The sequence below is a fragment of the Notechis scutatus genome, chromosome 1 (assembly GCF_049901735.1).
Source record: "Notechis scutatus isolate UNSWTSFEM ecotype Mainland chromosome 1, rNotScu1.2, whole genome shotgun sequence".
NCBI lineage: Eukaryota > Metazoa > Chordata > Lepidosauria > Squamata > Elapidae > Notechis > Notechis scutatus.
Genome location: NC_142009.1, coordinates 191,915,606 through 191,934,894, shown reverse-complemented (window position 1 = coordinate 191,934,894; position 19,289 = coordinate 191,915,606). Strand labels below are relative to the sequence as shown.

Here is a 19,289-nt window from a genome sequence, read left to right as displayed (position 1 = left end):
ATACCGGGAGAAGAACCGTGGAAGCTGAGTGTTGGACGGAGAGGCGAAAGGGTCCACCACCGGAAGGCGAATATTCTGGACGCTTCCTCGAATAGGGATGGATGGAGCGCCATTCTGCCTGGTCCACCGTGGCCCTGCTCAGCCAGTCCGCCTGAGTATTGTCTACTCCGGAGATGTGTTCGGCTTTTAGAGATAGGAGGTTGGATTCTGCCCAGCGGCAAAGGCGCTCGGCTTCCCTCATTAGCTGGATGGACTGGGTGCCCCCTTGCCTGTTGATATGGGCATTGGCCGTGGCGTTGTCCGTGAGCGAGAACGTGATGTTTGCGGATCTGAGGAAAAACTGCACAGGGCCAGATGGACGCGTGAAGCTCTAGCCAATTGATACTGCACCTCCGCTCGGTCGGCGACCATTTGCCCTGTGCCGAGGCGAGTCGAGATGAGCGCCTCAACCGGACAGGCTTGCGTCCGTAGTGACGGAGAGTCATTGAGGATCCGCGAAGAGGAGGCCTCTGTTGATGGCGGGATTGGTCCACCAGAGAAGAAACGTGAGGACCCTTGGAGGGACCCTGATTCTGGCCTTCGAGTTGCTTCTTCCGGATCGTTGGGCAGGAGCAGGAGCCACTGGAGGGATCTACTGTGTAGATGGGCCCAGGGAATAATAGAGATGGGTGACACCATTTTGCCCAACAATTCAGAGAAGTCCAGCAAGGCCACCCTCCTTGAACGCCTGCTCTGTTTGACCAGGGCTTGAATGCTAAGGAACCTCTCCGGAGAGAGGAAAACTCTTTGAGAAGCGGAATAAATTATGGCACCCAAGAGGTTGATTCGGGTGGAAGGGGTAAGTTGGCTCTTTGCCAATTGACTAGAAACCCGTGTGCCCAAAGGCGAGAGGGTGACCCTGGTATCCCTGACTGCCTGGGATTTGGACGGGGATAGAATAAGGTTAACGTCCAAGTAGCAGTGGAGGCAGGCGGGGCGCTCCTGAGATGAGCCGCCAGGGCCGCCGGGACCTTGGTGAAGGTCCGGGGGCGAGGCCAGTCAAAGGGTAGGGCCACGTATTGATAGTGAAGGCTATTATGACAGAACCTGGGGAATTTGTAATGGGAGGGCCTGATTGGAATATGGAGGAATGCCTCCGAAAAGATCTATGGAAGATTTGCAGTCTCCCGCCTGGAGCCTAAAGAATAGATTGCAAGGAGTGCATATTGAACCTACGCTGGATAAGGTGACGGTTGAGCCGTTTCAAGTCCAGGATGACTCTCAACCCCAGAGTGTTTGGGCACCCCAAAGAGATGGGAGTAAAGCCCTTTTCTCTCTGATTCGGAGGGACAGGTTGCATGGCCTGGATGTCAAGATGATGGATGGCTGCATCCATTGGTGCACGTTTGGAGGGATCCCTTGAGGAGGGGATGGGATGAAATAATCAGGGGGCGGACCTGAACTCCAGGGCGAGACCAAACCTGATTGTGTCCTAACCCATGCATCGGATGTGGATATGTCCCATTGGGCAGCGAAGTGGCTGAGGCGGCCGCCAATGGGGAGGGAGGAAGAAGCTCCACCTTCTGCGGTAGGGCCTTCCTCCCGATCCCGAAAGGTCTCTTGTAGCTGCCACCGCGTCTGGTCCTGTCGCCCGGGACCGTGCGGTCCTGGGATCGGAAGGAAGGGGGTCTAGGGTATCTGGGCGGGAAGGGGGTAGATACTTTCTCTTACTGCGGTCCTCGACCAACAGTGGTTCCAAGCTGGGCCAAACAGTTTATCTCCCTTAGTGGGAGCAGTGGTTAGCTTGACCTTATTCTTTACGTCCGTCTGCCAGTGTTTGAGCCAGCATGCGGCGAGCCGTGGCGTGCGATGTGATGGCCCTGGAAGAGAATTTTACCGACTGGTAAGTGGCGTCAGCCGAGAACTCGGCTGCAGCCACTAACCATATGTCCTGGTGTGCTCTGAGATTGAAGCGGGGACGTGTTCCTTGAGCTGGCGTAGCCAGCGGATAGAGGACCTTGTGAAAAAGGAAGCGGCCATAGCTGATTTAATGGCCCAGGCGTCATATAGGTGGGCCCTGCGCAGCGCCAGCTCCGCCCGCATGTCATCAGGTTTCAAGGCCTCTAGGGCCTCACAAGGGTAGAGGAGAAAAACCAGACCCATAATGGGGTCATCAAGTTCGGAATGTTCAGAAGGCTAGATAGTGCCGAATCGAGATTAAGGAATCTCTTGTCTTGGCTAGAGGGTGTAGGAGGGGTCCCTGTGGAGGTGAGTTGCTTCGCTGCCGGATCACGAAGATGGAAGGAAGGGATGACCTCAGCTTCCATCACTAGTTGGGTGAAAATGGAGTCCTCCGGGCCCTCTGGGACGGGGGAAGGTTTGCAGGGGACTGGGGAAGAAGGCCAGAGACATACTTGGCCTTAAGGAGGAGGGACTTGAACATGTGCGGCTTGAACAGCCCCCAAAAGTGGGTTGGTCGGGGAAGTGCCCTCGTCCTCCGACATCTCCCCCTCCATGATGTCAGCCTCTAAGAGGGTTTCACTGTAGCGGGAGGATCCCATCTGGGAGTCCTCTTCCTCTTCCTGAAATCCCCAAAGTCCCCTTCCTCCTCCACCTGGGCCCCAACCGGAGGAGGGCTGTCCCTCTGAGAGAGTACCTGATCAACCGGGGGACCGGTTGTGGAAGGATCTGATGGATAAAGAGTCGTGCTCGGAGGCTCATGGGAGAAGCCTGATCTGGTCATGTGTTGTAGTCCCTCTGCAATGCTCTGGCGGATGGGTGATTCCATCCAAGCCCTGATGTGAGGCGGAACCTCGGAGGTAGAGGGTTCGTCCTGGCGCAGACCAGCAGCAGTGGGTGTAAAAGTGGTTGGAGGAGGAAGTATTGGCGGCTCGGGCGGGACTCCTGAAGCGCCTGTCAGACTCTTTATCCAACGCTTTGTGGCGCCTTGAGGCGTCACGTTGGAGGCCTTGGAAGGTTCCTTGTCCTGTCTAGAGCCCTTAGGTTCCTTGTCCTGCCTGCGCAAGTAGTGGGACTTTGCCTTAGCCTTCAAGGAAGGACGTTTAGAGGATTGTCGTCTGCCATGTTAGATAATAAATACTAGCAAGGGCGGTTGGCTCGCCCAGATCAGGCCTGGATGAGGCCGGGTGGCGATGAAGCTGGCCCGCTCCCCCTTTTGGAATTTGTTATGTACGGAGATAACAGAAATATATATACTCTAATTTGTAATTTTTCTTCTCCCTTTATTTATTTTTATGTTTTATACCAGGTGAATATACAGGTTCTACGTATACCTCTATATATCTATGAGAAATATTGATGTACAAAAAGAATTTTATTCTTTTTTTTTTTTTTTTGTATTTGTATTTCACATTAGGTGACAATATGCAATACATTAGCTTCAGGAGCTAAACAGCCCCTGGTTTTAAAAATATCATATATATATATATTTTTTTTAATGTCATTGTAACTTTGAACAGTCACTAAACAAGCTGCTGCAAATCAAGGATAATATGCATTGTAGCCACAGATTTTTCAATGGGATTAAAACCCTCTGTCAGGAATTGAAGTCTTGGTGTTTTTTTTTTTTGTTTTGTTTTTTTGAAATCTATAGAAACAGTAACCGTAACAGGAGAACTGTATCTCAGTACAGGCCAATCAGTCAAATAAACGCCTGAGGCCTAGAGTTGAAGAGAGGGCCTCTGGCAGCAGGCCTCAGACAAGAAAAAGAAAACCGGAGGGGCTGCAACTTCGCCCCGAAGCGGGCTGCGGGAGGCCAACAAGTAATAAAGGAGCGGGCCAGGTGGAGGAGATGGGCAGCTAAGCTTTAACCCATGGCCTGGAGCTCCAATTCACCGCAGCTAAGTATTTGAAAATGGCGCCCGACCACGATGCGGAGCCAAAATGGCGGCCGCAAGCTGAACCGTCGGGACGCCCGGGACGGAAAAAGGAGGGCTTGCTGGTCAGCTCAGCTCCTAGGGCCCTAGGGCGATGACCCTCCCGATCGGCGTTTAGGGTGGGGGGAATCCAGCAATAAAAGAAATGCGTGCCATAAGGCAACGCGGAGGCAGCGACGCGATCTGATAAGGGGGGTCACGCTATCGCGCTGCGAGCCACAGCTTCGCCCCAGGGACGGGAAATTTTTCCCTTAAGTCCAGACCCTTTGCGCAGGAGGAGGAAGGAAAGGCAAACCTTATGAAGAGCGAAGTTGGAATAGGCAAGAAATAGGCAAGAAATGTACGATCAGCCAAGGAGCTCTCTGAAACACAGCCTGACTCTTCGAGGCTGAGCAAAGACTGGGAGGCGCTGCGCAATACCACGTGAGGCGGGCGTTTCCTCATCTAAAGCTCAGCCTGCAAGAAGAGGACTCAGAAGCACATCCCAGTCTCTGGATGCTCCGAGCGGCCCGAGGGAGAAGCACAGAGTCTTTGTGTGATTGGTAGACCGGCATGCATACCTACAGCTCAACTGGTGTTCCTATTGCACACACATGCCCGCCGGCCTGCCACTCATGCTGCCTGAATAGGCCACACAACCCAGCAGTGGGCTGCTTCCCAGGGGTTGGTAACCTCTGCCCTATGCTGTTCAACATCTACATGAAATTGCTAAGAGGGATCATTTGGAGTTTAGGAAGAAGGCAGAACCAAGACAGATATCTGATGATATGCTGATGATATCTCACAAGTGTAAGATCCTGACCATCTAATTCCAATAAAACAATCTCTTCAAACTACTTCTGAATAGTGTTTAAATTCAAGGATGGGCTGGATGAGAAAGAATAAGGTGAGATTATATCCAGATAAGATGGAAAATCAGATAGTAAGGAGAAAGTCAGGCTCTAGGACTGAAGTGGAGTTGGAGTTGGTTTTAGACAGGACAGCATTCCCCAGAAACAAAAATTTCACAATTTGGGAGTATCCAAGTCCCAGTTATCACTAGATTTGCAAGTGAAGGATGTGGTAAGGAGCACAGCCATGGCTCATGTGCCAACTAGGACCCTTTTTGTGACACTAGACTTAGCAATGATCATCCCTACCTTCTTCTCGTGGCTGCTGCTATATGCTTTGCTCTGTGATGCACTTGAACAGCACCTCCTAACTGCAGTTAGTACAAAATGGAGCAACCAGACTGCTGACTAGTACAAATATAAACACTAGGGGGATGATATGAGAACCAAATTTTAAAAATATGCACTACAGGTAGTCCTCAACTTACAAGTTTGTTTAGTGACCGTTCAAAGTTACAACAGCACTGAAAAAAAAGATATAGCAGCAGCCATTTTTCATACTTACAACTATTGTAGTCATTTGATTTACATTTGAATGCTTGACAACTGGTTCATATTTATGACAGTTGCAGTTTCCCAGGGTCATGTGATCACCTTTTGCATCCCTCTGACAAGCAAAGTCACAACAGTGTTACTAATTTAACAACTGCAGTTATTCACTTAACAAATGTGGCAAGAAAAGTCATAAAATGGACAAAACTCACTTAACAAATTTCTCACTTAGTGACATAAATGTTGGGCTCTATTATGGCCGTAAGTCAAAGACTACCTGTAGTTGCCAATTGCTTACCAGGCACAATTTAAGATTCACTTTTAAACCCCTAAACTATTTAGAACTTAATTATCTGAAGGACCGTATTTCCTGCTATGAACCCATCAGCAGAAATAGTCCTTTTGATCCTCCTTGCTTGCAGAAATTTAGCCCCCTAATACATGAGGAAGACCTTCTACTTTGCCTCCAAATTGTGTAATACTTTCTCTCAAGAAGTGTCTTTGGTCCTTATTCTCCCGTTTTAGGGAGAATGGTGAATTTTCTGTTTAGCAACTGCTATTTTAAATTTGCCTCGATTTTGACAGTGTTCTTTTTATTCTTTAGATCATTTAATATGTTTTATTGCTCTATATCATCTTGATTCTGGATGGCAGGGTATACGTTTAATATATGGCAGGGTATACATTTGATATATAAAATAAATATAAATAAATACCACCCCAAAGTTACATTTTTAATGATCTGATAATGGTATGACAACCTTGAACTTCCAAATAAGATTTGATAGCAATACTGCAATTTATTCCCATTAGTATCACAGGCACTCAAGTGGGATACTTTTTTACTCCATGGGAGTTATACAATTGCTATCTCGGGATTTCCTTTTAATGCTAGATGACTACACCAGAATTAGCAAGCTATCCTTCTGCAGCAAGGCTGCATCAACATAGGAATGAAATGGATGGAAAATCCCAATAGAAGATCTCCCTAGCTAATTACAGTAGGATACAATTATTGATGAAATTCTGTTAAAATGAATTCCACTGAGATAAAGGAGAACATTGAAGGTAACAGGAGCAATCTTGGACAACTTTCAATTTCAGTAAAAACTGTAAAAAAATGTGATAAATTACAATCTCCCATTTTTTTCTCCCTCAAGAGCACTCAAAGCTTTAGACTGGAAGATAGTAACTCAATGCAAACCTTCTTTTGCTATTCTCATGCATGTCTTATTTACGTATTTCATTAGCACCTATGTGCCTATCAACTCTAGTTCAAAGATTGTCTCCAAAAATGTTTGTCCTCAATGCATACATTTATACAAGAAGTTATTCTCTCATCTCCAGGAAAGGCCTTTTATGTAAACTTCCTTCCCAACATTAAAGACATATCTCCACAAACTGTCTAAGTATGTATCTTATCGGAAGATTCCTACAGCCCGTCCCCTGAATATTAAGATGCACATTATCTCATTAGACTAATTACATATTGGCATTAATCATGAGACAGAAATCAAGCCATGTTAATTCTATATACTGGGACACCAACTATCATAGTCAAGTCAGGGCAAAGATCCAGAGAATGAAAGACGGAAATTTAATCCCACAGGTGCCTTATCAATCTGTTACCTTGTTTCTCAATAAATGACCATGTAGGCTTTCAAGTCGGTTCTTCTAGAACAATTTGGATGTCTATAAACAGGAGACTGCTTTCATAAGGGAAGGAAAGCAACAGTGTGAACAAATATTAGTTCTGCCACCCCCCCTCTCCTGATATTTGAAGCATCAAAGTGCTTAATTCCTGCAGCAAGAGTTGCTGGTGATAAGATTCTATTTATATATAGAGAAAAGCAGAGTGTTCTTACTAATTGATGATGCATTTTCCCCTTTCACAGAATTTTATGTTGGATCCAGTGGTTGTATTCTACCGGTTCGGTACGGTCCAGGTGAACCAGTAGTAAAAAAAACAGCTACCGGTTTCGCAAACCGGTATTTTTTTCTCCTCCTGATGATCAGCTGTTCTAACGATCAGCTGTGCCGAGAACCCCCTCACTGTCTTACTGCTTTGCCCAGGAGGCTTTCCCTGAAACCCAGGAGGCAAAAAAAATGTGTGTGGGGAGGAGGGTTTGCTGCAAAAAAAAGCCACGCCCACCGTCACATGGCCACACCCACCTAGCCACTCCTACCTAGCCACGCCCACAGAACCAGTATATACACGCCCAGAATAATGTTGCAGGATCCAATCTGGGTCAGTCATTGGGACCAGAGGTTTAAATCTTCCGAGCTTTCAGTCTCATGCTGGAGCCCATCCTCTGGAATCTTCTCTCCAATGTAATATGTGCTTTGGGCTATTCTATGCATAGTATTTAGGTGGTGCCTGGTTGTGTATGGCTTTTTACAGCCAACAATTTAATTGTTGGCTATCGACACCCCAATCAACGAATAAAAAGCCACATACAGCCAGGCACCACATAAATACTATGCATAGAATAGCCCAAAGCACATTACATTGGAGAGAAGATTCCAGAGGATGGGCTCCAGCACAAGTCTGAAAGCTCAGGCTTGTCCCGGTGACCAGCCCAGATTGGATCCGATGCTGAATACTTTAGACTGGAAAGCCCTATATGAATCTGCCTAGTCCATATGAATGTACAGGAAGAAAATGATATAGACTTCAACCCCTATAAGAAATCAGGAGGACATGGACTCAATAGCCAGGAGTTGAGTGACCATACACATTATTTAATCCAAATCTAAATAAATAAATAAATAAATAAATGCAATTCTTCTCTGCAATGGCTTATATACCACCATGGAAATCCTTGCCTGCAGAAGCTGCTTGGCCCACATCTCTATTGATCTTCCACAAAGCTCCATTGATCTACCAGATTGTTGTTTGACAATGGATCTTTTTTCCCCCCCTAGCTGCTTGATAGTACTGCGTTATCGTATGTGGACTGACTACCATTTTACACTTATTTGGGCTGGATTCTATTTTTGAGTTGTTTACATTCTACTCCTATATAGTGAATGCCCAGAATTTTGGAAACTGGGCAATATATGAATAACTATAAATAAATCACCAGAACTTCATGCCAGCAGTGTCAATGAATATAATAGCTAAGAATTCTGGAATTTGCAGTGTCATGCATTTGGAAGATTGAAGAAAGCTGCCCTAACTGTTGCTATGCTATGGTTTAGTTTATTCCATTCAAATCTTATCAATTCACACAGTCTCAACGTTATCTAATATTATGGGTAGGTTCACATACTACACCATGCCATGCTGATGTTTCGCTGATGTATCTCTCAGAATGATATCTGAACAGTTATTTAAGATACTATGGTTAAAACAAAACAGTGCTTACAATGATATATAAATCCAGCCAGAGATATTTGCTTACATTGACAGTGAATGTTGGGAATCTTTCTCACCTAGCATTTTATATTTTAATAGCCAGTCCCAAGAACTGAATATCTAATATACATTTTTTCCTCTGAATCATTCTGCCTGCGCTAATACAAAAACACACACATACAAATATGAAATAAATAAATGTGCAAGATACTTTTGGGTAGGAAGCACAAAATCCCAACTGAAGCATAGCAGACAGAAATAGAAGAAATGTTTGTTCCATCTGCTAATTTTAGGAATCTTGGTTAAGAGAGGGAAACAGTGTTTGCCCTAGAGCAGAAGAGACGGCCCACAGATAGCCTACTGTCTCTCTAGAACGCTGCATGCCTTTTTTAAGTGTAGATTGACAGCGCAGAAGCTCACAAACCCCACAGTGAGCCAAGAAGGCCCTCATTCAACTCACACCACCACTTTTCATTAGGCAGACTCAATTGTGGCCCAGCACCATCTATCAAGTGACAAGGATAGGGCTATCAACAAGATTGTATATGGATCACCATGAGAACATCACACAACTTTTTCACAAACCCCCTTCTCCAAGTGCTATATAAATATTTGGCATTATGCTTCCTTATTATTCAACAGAGCTTTGCCCAGGCTTGGAAGCAGCAGAGTACACAAAAAAAGGGTGTTCCCCTTAGTCTCATCACAGATAGGCTACGGTCTCTCCAAAGCCAGTGCAATCTGTCTCCCATTTCCTTTGACAATTTAATTAGTGAGGATACCATTTGCCAGCTACTGATGCAGCCCTCAGGAAGAGGAAGCTAGCCACATTATCCAATTGCTGCAATCTTAACCCTACGTTAAGCCCTCACTCTGACAACAAACAAAACAAGCAGCAAAATCCAGGCTTTGCGAAAATAGTTTAAAGTTATTAACTGTTCTGCAAGTGGGCATTTCAGACTGTTACCTTCAAAGCCCACATTGGATACATTTGATTCATACGATATGCATGTCTAGTGCATGAACTCCAAATGATTTTCTTCACGGGAATCTGTTGACTGCATGCAATGACACCATCAGATAATACAAACAGCTTGTCCAATCCTCACTGATTAATAATGCTTTTCATATATAGGTAGTCCTCAACGTACGACCACAATTGAGCCCAAAATTTCCGTCGCTAAGTGAGTTGTTAAGTGAGTTTTGCCCCCATCTTACCACAGTTGCTAACTCAACCACTGCAAGTTGTTAAGTTGGTAACAGGGTTGCTAAGCGAGTCTGGCTTCCCCACTGACTTTGCTTGTCAGTAGGTCACAAAAGGGAAGACCGCATGACCCCAGGACACTGCAACCGTCATAAATATGAGTCAGTTACCAGGCATCTGAATTCTGATCACGTGACCATGGGAGTGCTGCTACGGTTGTAAGTGTGAAAACAACGGTCATAAATCTATTTTTTCAGTGCTGTTGTAACCTCAAACGGTCACTAAGCGAACTGTTGCAAGCCAAGGATTACCCGAACTTCAGCCAAACTCCTTCAGTAAGCTGGAGGAAAGAGACAACCACAAGGGAAAAAGCTTGTCCCCACCTAAACAAAAGGGAAAAAGAAATAAATCTCAACAATATTTAACTTGCAGTATTAAGCAAGATAAGGACAAAAAAGTCAACAAGAGGAATTTAATTGTTCCTGACACTTTTTACATCTTAGCCTGATAAGCTTCAAAGAATCATCAACAGAAGGCATCTAGCCCAATCCCCTTCTTAAAATGCCATATCTACTACCGCAATTTTGGCAATGAACATCCGGCCTCCATTTGAAGTCCTCTAGCACAGAAGAACTCACTGTGACAGCCTTGTCGACCAGCTCGGGGGGTCTCCAACGTTGGCAACATTAAGACTTCTGGACTTCACTCCCATTATTTCTCAGCCTGCGAACTCTGGGAGTTGAAGTCCACAAGTCTTAAAGTTGCCAAGGTTGGAGACCCCTGTACCAGCTGACAGCTCATTTGGTCAGAAAATTTGTTCCGATATCTGGACTGAACTTTCTCTTTTGTTCTGCTTGTGCTCTCTGGGGCCACAGAGAAGAAAGCCCATCTCCTCTTTTGCATGATGACCCTGCAAATATGTCTTCAACTATATTTTCAGTAGGCTAACCGTATCAAGGCCGATGACAGGGTTTGGGTTTTTTTTTTATTTTTAGATACATTCAGGGAGTATAGAGAATCAGGACCAGAACAAAATACACCCAAACCAAATTTAGAAAAAGGAGTCAACAACTATTGAACAACTTTGATTCATCTTCACATCTGTGTGGAGGCGCTATAGTGAATTAACAGAAAAAAAGATTATGAAATGCTGGCTCATTTTATCCGGGGTGGAGGGTGTACCAGATACAAATAGCGTAACTTCGGAGTTAAAAGTATATTTGATTTGAAACATAAATCCAAAATGCCTGGTTTCTGTCATAACAAAGATTTCTATCAATTTAGCCACCAAATATGCAAGGTACCATCATGCAATTTACTTGGGAGTCAAGAGTGTTCTTACTTCAATAAGCAACAAAATGTTCATGTATGCACATGTATGTTGTGGTTCGCCAGCAGCAGGTGCAAACAGCTGAGGTCTCGGAGAGCGAGGACTCAGATGAGGGGCCTGGTGTGATGCAGGGATGAGGCCAGGACCATCAGGGAGCGGAATACTGCCTTCGGAGAATGTGGAGGCTGGCAGCAGTGATGAAGAGGTTCCCGAGGAGCCTGTGCCCTGTATGCGTATGTGCAGGGCTGCTCAAAGGAAAGAGCAGCTGCAGCAGCACGGGTGGACTTGAGAGTAAGCCTGCAAGGTAATGGCCCCTCCCTTAAGAGATAAAAGCCAGCTGAGAAACCGGAGTTCTTTGCAAGAAGCAAAGAAGTTTTTGCACTCAAACCTTGTGGATGTTCGGAGTATCTTGGTTGGTGTTTGGAGACTCTTTGTGTTTGAAAGATTTCTTAGTAACTTTATCTAGTATTCTTGGCAGCTTTGCACAACCTTGGCAAGGCTCATTCTTATCAGAGACAGTTTGAAACAGCCTTTTAACCGTGAAGGAATGGAATTCGTAAAGAATCATTAAAAGGTTTTGCTGTTACCTCTGTTTCATGTTTGTTTCCTTGGAACAAGGTTTGGGTCAGAACAATGTACAAAATGTACCTGTCCATCCCCCTGCCAGCCCAATATTCCACTGTGGCCTTTTCAGCAGCCTTTTTTCCCCTCTACACTGGGGGGGGGGGGGCGCAGACAGAACAGACTAACAAAGCTGCAATAGCTACGCTTCTCTCAGTGGCTTAGCTTCCAAAACAAGGACAGCAACACCCTTCAAGGAGTGCCACACTGTAAGATTTAAAAACAATATGCAACACTGAAATAGGAAAACATTTTGCTAGGGTTGGCAAAACTTAATTTACTTTTTCCTAAGACATTTCGTGGAACCTGATATTAAAAAGCAGTGACCTTCATGGGCAGTGCCAAACCATTGCAAATTTTCACAAGACATGTAAACAATTTAAATTAAGGTAACAATATGCAATGCCTCTCTATGATTACAGAAAGTGATTATTTCACTCATTGAGCTAAACCATTCCATAGTCTGATTTTGGCTTAGTGCAGAATTTGAATCCAATCTGGTAATTTATTTAACATGTTAAGATTACATAAACTATGGCTTTGTGCAAAATGTGTGAAACCAGTGATAGTAGCACATATAGAATACTAATGCCATAACACAGGGTTTGCAATTAATAAATTTAAGTCAAAATGAAACAAATCACCTTATGAGTTAATAAGATGTGTGAATCCAATTAGCTACCTTCTGCTTCCGAGATATTTTCAGTACTTTCTGTATTTTATGGTTAATACAAAGAGGACACTATAATATGGTTTTAGCAAAAACTGCAGCTAGTAAATCATGGCTTAATGCAATATGGTTCATCTGAACAATTGTAAAATAAACCAAGCCAATTACATGAACTCAAACTCTTACCACCATATGTTTATGAGAATATTTATCTTGTCCTTTTATGTCTGAGACATTACCATAAATTTTAAAGCAGGAATGATAATCAATCCACCCACCATCTCCTCGGAAAATTCAGAACATCTTTGTATAATTTCTTAAACTGAATATCCCTCTAAGTGCAATCTGGGAGTATACCCTTGTCACCCCTGAATGTGCAAACACTAAGTTTTAAAAAATTATATCAAACACCTAGTAAATAGCCAGTAATAATAGGACAAACATTTCCTAACTGATTCAACTACCTTGATGGCAATGAATTGTTTGGGGGCTTTGCATCTGATCTGGACATTTTTCCCCTGTAAAAAGTGCCCCCAATCTGTGGTGAAAAGACACTCTTACTAGTCTATAGGTCAACCACCAGGAAGAAGGGTGCAACGATATCACAAATTGCTCTGGAGAACTGTATGCAGTTTACCCAGCCCTGTTTCAAACAGAGAATTCAAGATGAACCTAATTTGAAATTATAGATCAGCAGTTAAAGGTGGCTTTTCTTTGTAAGAAACTAGGGGCAAAAATGTCGGACTCTCACAGTCAAACGTTATCATAGCCTTCATGCTTAGCACCTTATTTTGGAATAAGCCAAGTTGAACTCATGGCTCTTATTCCCAAATATACATGTGTACTGGTTTACCTGTATTATTCTATTGTTTTCTTAATACATGTCAGATACTGATCCTTCATATTTATTACAGCTCCCTAATTGAGGACACATTTGGGAGTTCAAAAACCTTATGGACAGTAGGCTGTTTCAGATTATGATCCATTGTTCAAAGATCTCTTTTGATACAGACATGTCAATTACTATAATAACCAATTAATATGCATACTTGTTCAGATCTAAATTAGAAAAATTGGATCTACTGTCTATTAGTCTGAACATAAATTTACACCTCCATTTAAATATACTATGCAATTAATTTATATTGAGGTTTACAGATGAATAGAATTCTCTGACATGAACATAAGATATAAGGATTTTAGAAGGGTTAATGCAAGTAGTACTGTTTCAATATTTAGGTTTATTATGAAGTAATAAATTAAGGCCACATTTGGGCTACAAAAAACTGCAACAGCTTTATTTGCTTGCATAAAAGGGGTGTCTTGATTTTAGTAGCTAGATGTAACAGATCTAAACAAGTACTTAAGTAGGGGTAGAAAACTTCACTAGGACCAACTTGTAAACAAAAATGCTGAAGACTGAATTGTAAGATAAAAGGTCATTCAATGCATTTAGGCAATTGATAGCCAGTTTGAAATAGTGGTAAAGATGTTGACCTAAAAAACAGAAGACAGTGAATTCTAGGCCTCCCTTCGCCAGTTGTATGACTTTGGGCCAGTCACTGTGTCAAATCAACCAATCCTCATGGATTTTGTTGTGGGGAAATATGAAGCAGGGGAAATAACTGTTTCCCCCACCTTGAGTTTCATATTTAAAAGGCTAGATAAAAATCTAATACATGTATAAATTGCATGATGGTTTTTAGTCTGTTTCTGTCATTTTTAGTCAGTGTCTGTCAGTTTCCTCACAAAGGCTTATAAATTCCAATCAATGTCAAATAATGGATGGCAAACCTATTTGCTTCTTTCCAGAAAACCATTTTTGGAAGTCTAAATATTCAGCACAAGGTACAATTTACCTAACAGCCTGCAACACAGACAGACATCTCATATCCTCCTACAGAAATTTCATTTTTTCCAAACAAAAATTATATGAGTCCCAGATATTTGCATATCAGGATATGAAATCTGGTTGGTTACTGTGACTTTTATTATCCCTGTAATGTTCTTTCTTGATGACTGATCTTACCATTCTTATTTCTGAATGTTTGGGAGCATCTAAGAAATAGAATAGTGCAATCTATAAATGCAAAGGTAAGCCGTTCAGATTACTGAAGCTGAGTAATTTCAGTGAGCCACAGCGTGCAACCTCATTCTTTAAGGAAGTAGACAAGACATTCTTCCTTTATTTTCTTCAGCTGTGGACAATTCACAAGCATGCCTGCAGAATGTCAAACTCCAGAGTTGGAAACTTGCTAGAGACTTCTGCCAGATTAGAAAAACAGGATAGTTTAGATAACTTAAACAGCACCTTTCAGATATTTTGTACCACCCATAAGACAAAGAAGGCCTATGAATGATAGACAGTAGAGGAAATAAAATTGATCAAAAGGAGAGGGAGATTTCTAACTTAACCATTTTTAGCTAGGCGGAACATAGAAAAGCTGCATCTTCCCCAAGGGGAGTAGACACAGAATGTCTGGATCTTTTCAAACATTTGGGTCAGAACATCAGATGGAAAGCCAGTTTCCATTCTGTTTATTTATTCATTTTATTTCAGCAGTTGGTGGTGATCAGTGTTGGAACAACTGCAAGATGAACTGAAGGCCAGAGTATCCAATGGTGATTGAAGAGTACAGCTTGGGAAATAATAAAATTACTGGATTGCAATTTATTTTTTTGCCTTCCCTGCTGGTTTTTGGCCTCCTTATCCATAACATAGCAGGAAAAAAAAAACTAAAGGCCAATAGAGCATCCCCCTCTCATTGCTTCACTCTGTTCTCTCAGAAACAGAAGAGAAGCAAGAAACAAACGCAGCACTTAGACCAACTGCTTCTCTGTATCAAACTACCATAGTATCTCTATGTGAACCTAGCAGAGGAATGATTGGGCACAATTAAAACTACAAGCTCAGAATGGCAACTGGGATGCCTTTCCAGACACACCAAAAAAAAAAAAAAAGCCCGTCTAAACACCACACACGCTAATGATCCAATTAAACCCAAAGGGGGTGGGGGGTGTAGAGGCCAGAAGCGAAAAAGATGTGGAAAAAGGAGCAATCCCAGAGCCACCCCTCGCCTGCACCAGCCCACCAGACCATTCTACAAGTCATCCTAAAAAACGGCAATGTGGTTTTCTTGGAGACCCGTACATCGGGGCGAGACTCTCTGCAGCTGGAGAAAACAGATGTCTAATAGGAAGATTTTTTTAAAAAAAAAAAAAAACCGACAAGAGTGGGAGAGGTCGGCGATTAGTTACACGTTTCGCCATTTGGGCGTAATTACAGCAGCAAAAAAGGGAGGGAGGGAGGAGGAGAAAAGTTAGGCTTCTCTTCCAGAAAGCGGAGAAGAAGTGCCATGGCAACTTCGAGGCGATCTACCCTCAGGACAGCCAAGAGCCAAAATACTACTTGCGAGAAAACCCAAGGGAGCGAGGAAAGCAAGGAGCCAGGGAGGACTGGGGGGAGGAGAGACAGAGAGACTAGGATGCCCCCCCCTCCCAGGCGTCGCTGCCTCGCATTCCTCTTCCCCCCCCACCACCACCCCGAGCGTTCTAGAACGCGCCCGCCCCTCCTCCCCTCCCCCCCCCAACAGATGGACCGTTGCAACAGAGGAAGGTGCGAGGCGAGGAGGAAGTCAAGTTTGCAGCTGCAGCAGATAATACTGCAGTGGCGGGGCGCATCCGCCGCAATAATGAGAAGCCCCCGGGCTTCGGTAACACAAAAACGCCGGTAGGCCCCAAAGCCGGCTGACGAAGCATTTGCTCCTCTCTCTCTCTCTCTCTCACCCCCTGAGTCAGCCATCCCTCTTTCCTCCACACACACCCCCACACCCCCAAGTTATAGAAGCCGCTCCCTTCTGTGCCAACTGACCGATCACCTCCTGCAGTTCATAGGCGTCCCGGCAAATGGGCCAGCCGGCGGCTTGAGGTGCGGGAGTCGAAGTCGGGGGCGGTGCAGCCGGCGCCGGCTGAGGCTGCTGGACGTGAACGGGCGAGTCGTTCTGCTCCGCCATGATGCTTGCCGGAGCTCGCTCACCAAGCGGCGACCTTCTTCAAACTTCCAGCCAGCGGCACCTTTAACCCTCATCTGCAGCTCGCTCGCTCGTTCCCTCCCTCCCTCTCTCCCATCCTGCCCGCCTGCCAGCCAGCCAGCCCACACGGCGAGGGAGGGAGCGCACCGAGGGGGCGGAGGCTGAAGCTGCACGCCGGAGAAGCAGAAGTTGCCAAGCGGAATGAGAATTAGCAGCTGATCGACTTCGGCAATCCGAAAGCCTGACTACAGGGCGAAATCACGCGAAGGAGGAGAGCGTTCAAAGAGAGGGCGGCCAATGAGTGCGCTGCAAAGCTGAGAATAAACGGCGGCTGAGAAAAAGATTGCACCCAGATCTGTCAGATCCTCCCCTAACCTATTTTCATGGAAGGAAAACCCGGTGAATTCAATAGGAGTTTTACTCAACGGTACAACTTGATTTCGGAGTCCGCCCCCTGGAACATTTGCACGGTTTACTTCCGAGTCAACACTGATAAGATGGATCTGATAAGAGAGGCATCGGGTATATCTTTTGGGAGAAGGAGGGCAAAATGCGCTCCAAAAGTTAAACGAGCCTTTTCCTGCCGTTAGGAATAGTATTCAATACAGTACTGCTAACTTTAGTTCGGTTAAAGTTTAATTCAGTTATTAATTTAACTCAATAGCTGAAGCGCCGAGGGGTATTCCTAACTTTCTTAAAGGACGCCAAGTCCGGGTTGCAAAACTCCAGACCGTCACTAGAGGGCAGAGAGGAGAAATGTATTCCTGCTACTAGCGAGTCGTCATTCGAAGTTTTGTAGCCCGTATCTGGTAATCGGAACCCGAGTCTGGCAAAGAGATGTTTTGCAGCGTTTGTGAAGTAATTAGATATTGAGAAAGGAGCAGCAAAAGTTTTCCATTTATCCAAGAAGTTTTACGAATAGTTTTCTTTAATTGGTGATTTTTTAAAAAATGCATTGTGTGCAAGAAATTTTGTGCAAACTTTTTATAAGAGCAAAGTCTTGCTTACAAAGTGGCAGAGCAAAACTCTTTGTTTTATTTTGAGTTTCTTTTTTGCAAGGCTATGCATTTCCTTATGGAGAAACTCAAGAAAATCGAAACAATGTGAAGAAGAACTGTACTGTATAGCTAATTAGAAATGATTGCTAGACTTCCACTAAAAATATCTGGAAGTTATTAGGTTGCTTAGTCCTGTTCTAGAACACTATGGCATTCCACTTTCTTGAAACAGCCACCTGAAAGAAAACACTATATTTCTTTTTATCTATCCTCAACTATTTAGGCTTTTAAAGTGGCTGGATTGAACTAAAGTCATTAATATTACAGTAAAAGGCAAGCATTTTCCCTAAGTTCCCAAGAACACAGTTCCTCTGAAGATCAGGGTTATCTTCTAGTAGTTTGTACCGACAGAGAAAAAAAAATAGGCCTCTAGTGAGCTTTGATCTTCTTACTCTTATTTAATCCATTGACAGCTACAGTACCTCTCAGTGCTTTGTGTGTAGTATTCACATCCCAACCTGGTGCTATTTTCCAGCAATTGTTGGACTTCAGATCTTCAGAGAGGCTTTGGGCATGGAAATCTAATATATTTAGGGGTGAACAGGTTGGAGAAGTGGAAAACAACAAAGCAAAATGTTGTGTAACACAGCAAACATGACAAGTTTATTAGTTGTCATGTCATAGTCCAGATGTGTTTCTGAATATATGCAAGGAGTAATTTTTCGCCATTGAGTTAACATAATTTTTCTAATCACATAATTTTTCTAGGTCAAAGCAGAGGTGGTATTCTGCAGGTTCTGACCAGTTCTGGAGAACCAGTAGTGGAAATTTTGAGTAGTTCGGAGAACTGGCAAATACCACGTCTGACTGGAGATTTTACAGTATCCTTCCCCTGCCACACCCACCAAGCCACACCTACAGAACCAGTAGTAAAAAAAAATTGAATCACACCACTGGGTCAAAGTATACATGTCCTACACACTTGAATCTTAGTACTTTTAAACCTGTGACTTCCAGGCATTGGTGGAGTTGCTTGACAGTGAGATGGATGGCATATAAATTTAATACATAATAAACAAACTGCTCTTTCTAGCAGCACACCTTGCAGCAAGATGCACTAGAACAGAGGTCTCCAAAATTGGAGCTGGCTGGAGAATTCTGGGAGTTGAAGTCCACAAGTCTTAAAGTTGCCAATTTTGGAGACCCCTGCACGGAGTTGCTATTCAGTGATAACAATTTTAAATAGTATTCATGGGAAAACACCTATTTTTTGTGACACGCTTGTAGAACGAAGTAGTAAACTATTGATAGAAGCAAAATGCCCATAACTGATGACCATCCTCTTCAATCTGGCTTTATTCATAAAAATTCCTCAAGTGATCCAGACAATTTGGGGCTTATAGTGATTCTTGCAATCTATTTTCTGGTCCACCTAATTCTTTTTTCTTGGAAATTGAAAACAAGATGGTGTGCTATTGAGCAAAGCTACAGCATCTAATATCAGACTTGCCTGCAGAAAAAACTTTCTAAGTGGTAGAAATCATCTTAAGGATGTTTTCATACTCTGATCAATGAGTATTTTGTAATTCGCCATACCCAGCAGGGTAGCCATTTTTCAGGGCAGCCATTTTGTGAGAGCACCTATCTACCTCAAAATGTTATCCCCAACCCAAAACATTTTCTGCCTCTGCAAGAACTTGGTGTAGGTTCTACATGTGTTCTTGTAATCCAGTTACATACTAAAAGAGCCCAGTAATAGTATTTTCCAGGTACGTGCTGTTTCCAGGAGTCCAGGAAAAGCTTGTCTGTGAATGAGGGTT

The 19,289-nt window shown here is 43.8% G+C and overlaps 1 protein-coding gene across 3 annotated transcripts in view; it reads right to left on the bottom strand.

Annotated features, from left to right (window-relative positions):
• STK39 (serine/threonine kinase 39) overlaps nt 1–16,873 on the bottom strand; it is a 143,331-nt gene extending 126,458 nt beyond the window's left edge. Inside the window, exon 1 of one of the 3 annotated variants that reach the window (XM_087949773.1) lies at nt 16,312–16,873. In XM_087949773.1, coding sequence (XP_087805899.1) covers nt 16,312–16,453 — 142 coding nt within the window. In that variant the 5' untranslated portion in view covers nt 16,454–16,873. Of the gene's footprint in view, nt 1–10,130; nt 10,204–16,311 lie in introns of those variants that run through there. The other 2 variants (XM_087949775.1, XM_087949777.1) reach the window with 2 other exon arrangements.
• Nucleotides 16,874–19,289: the final 2,416 nt, after the last annotated feature.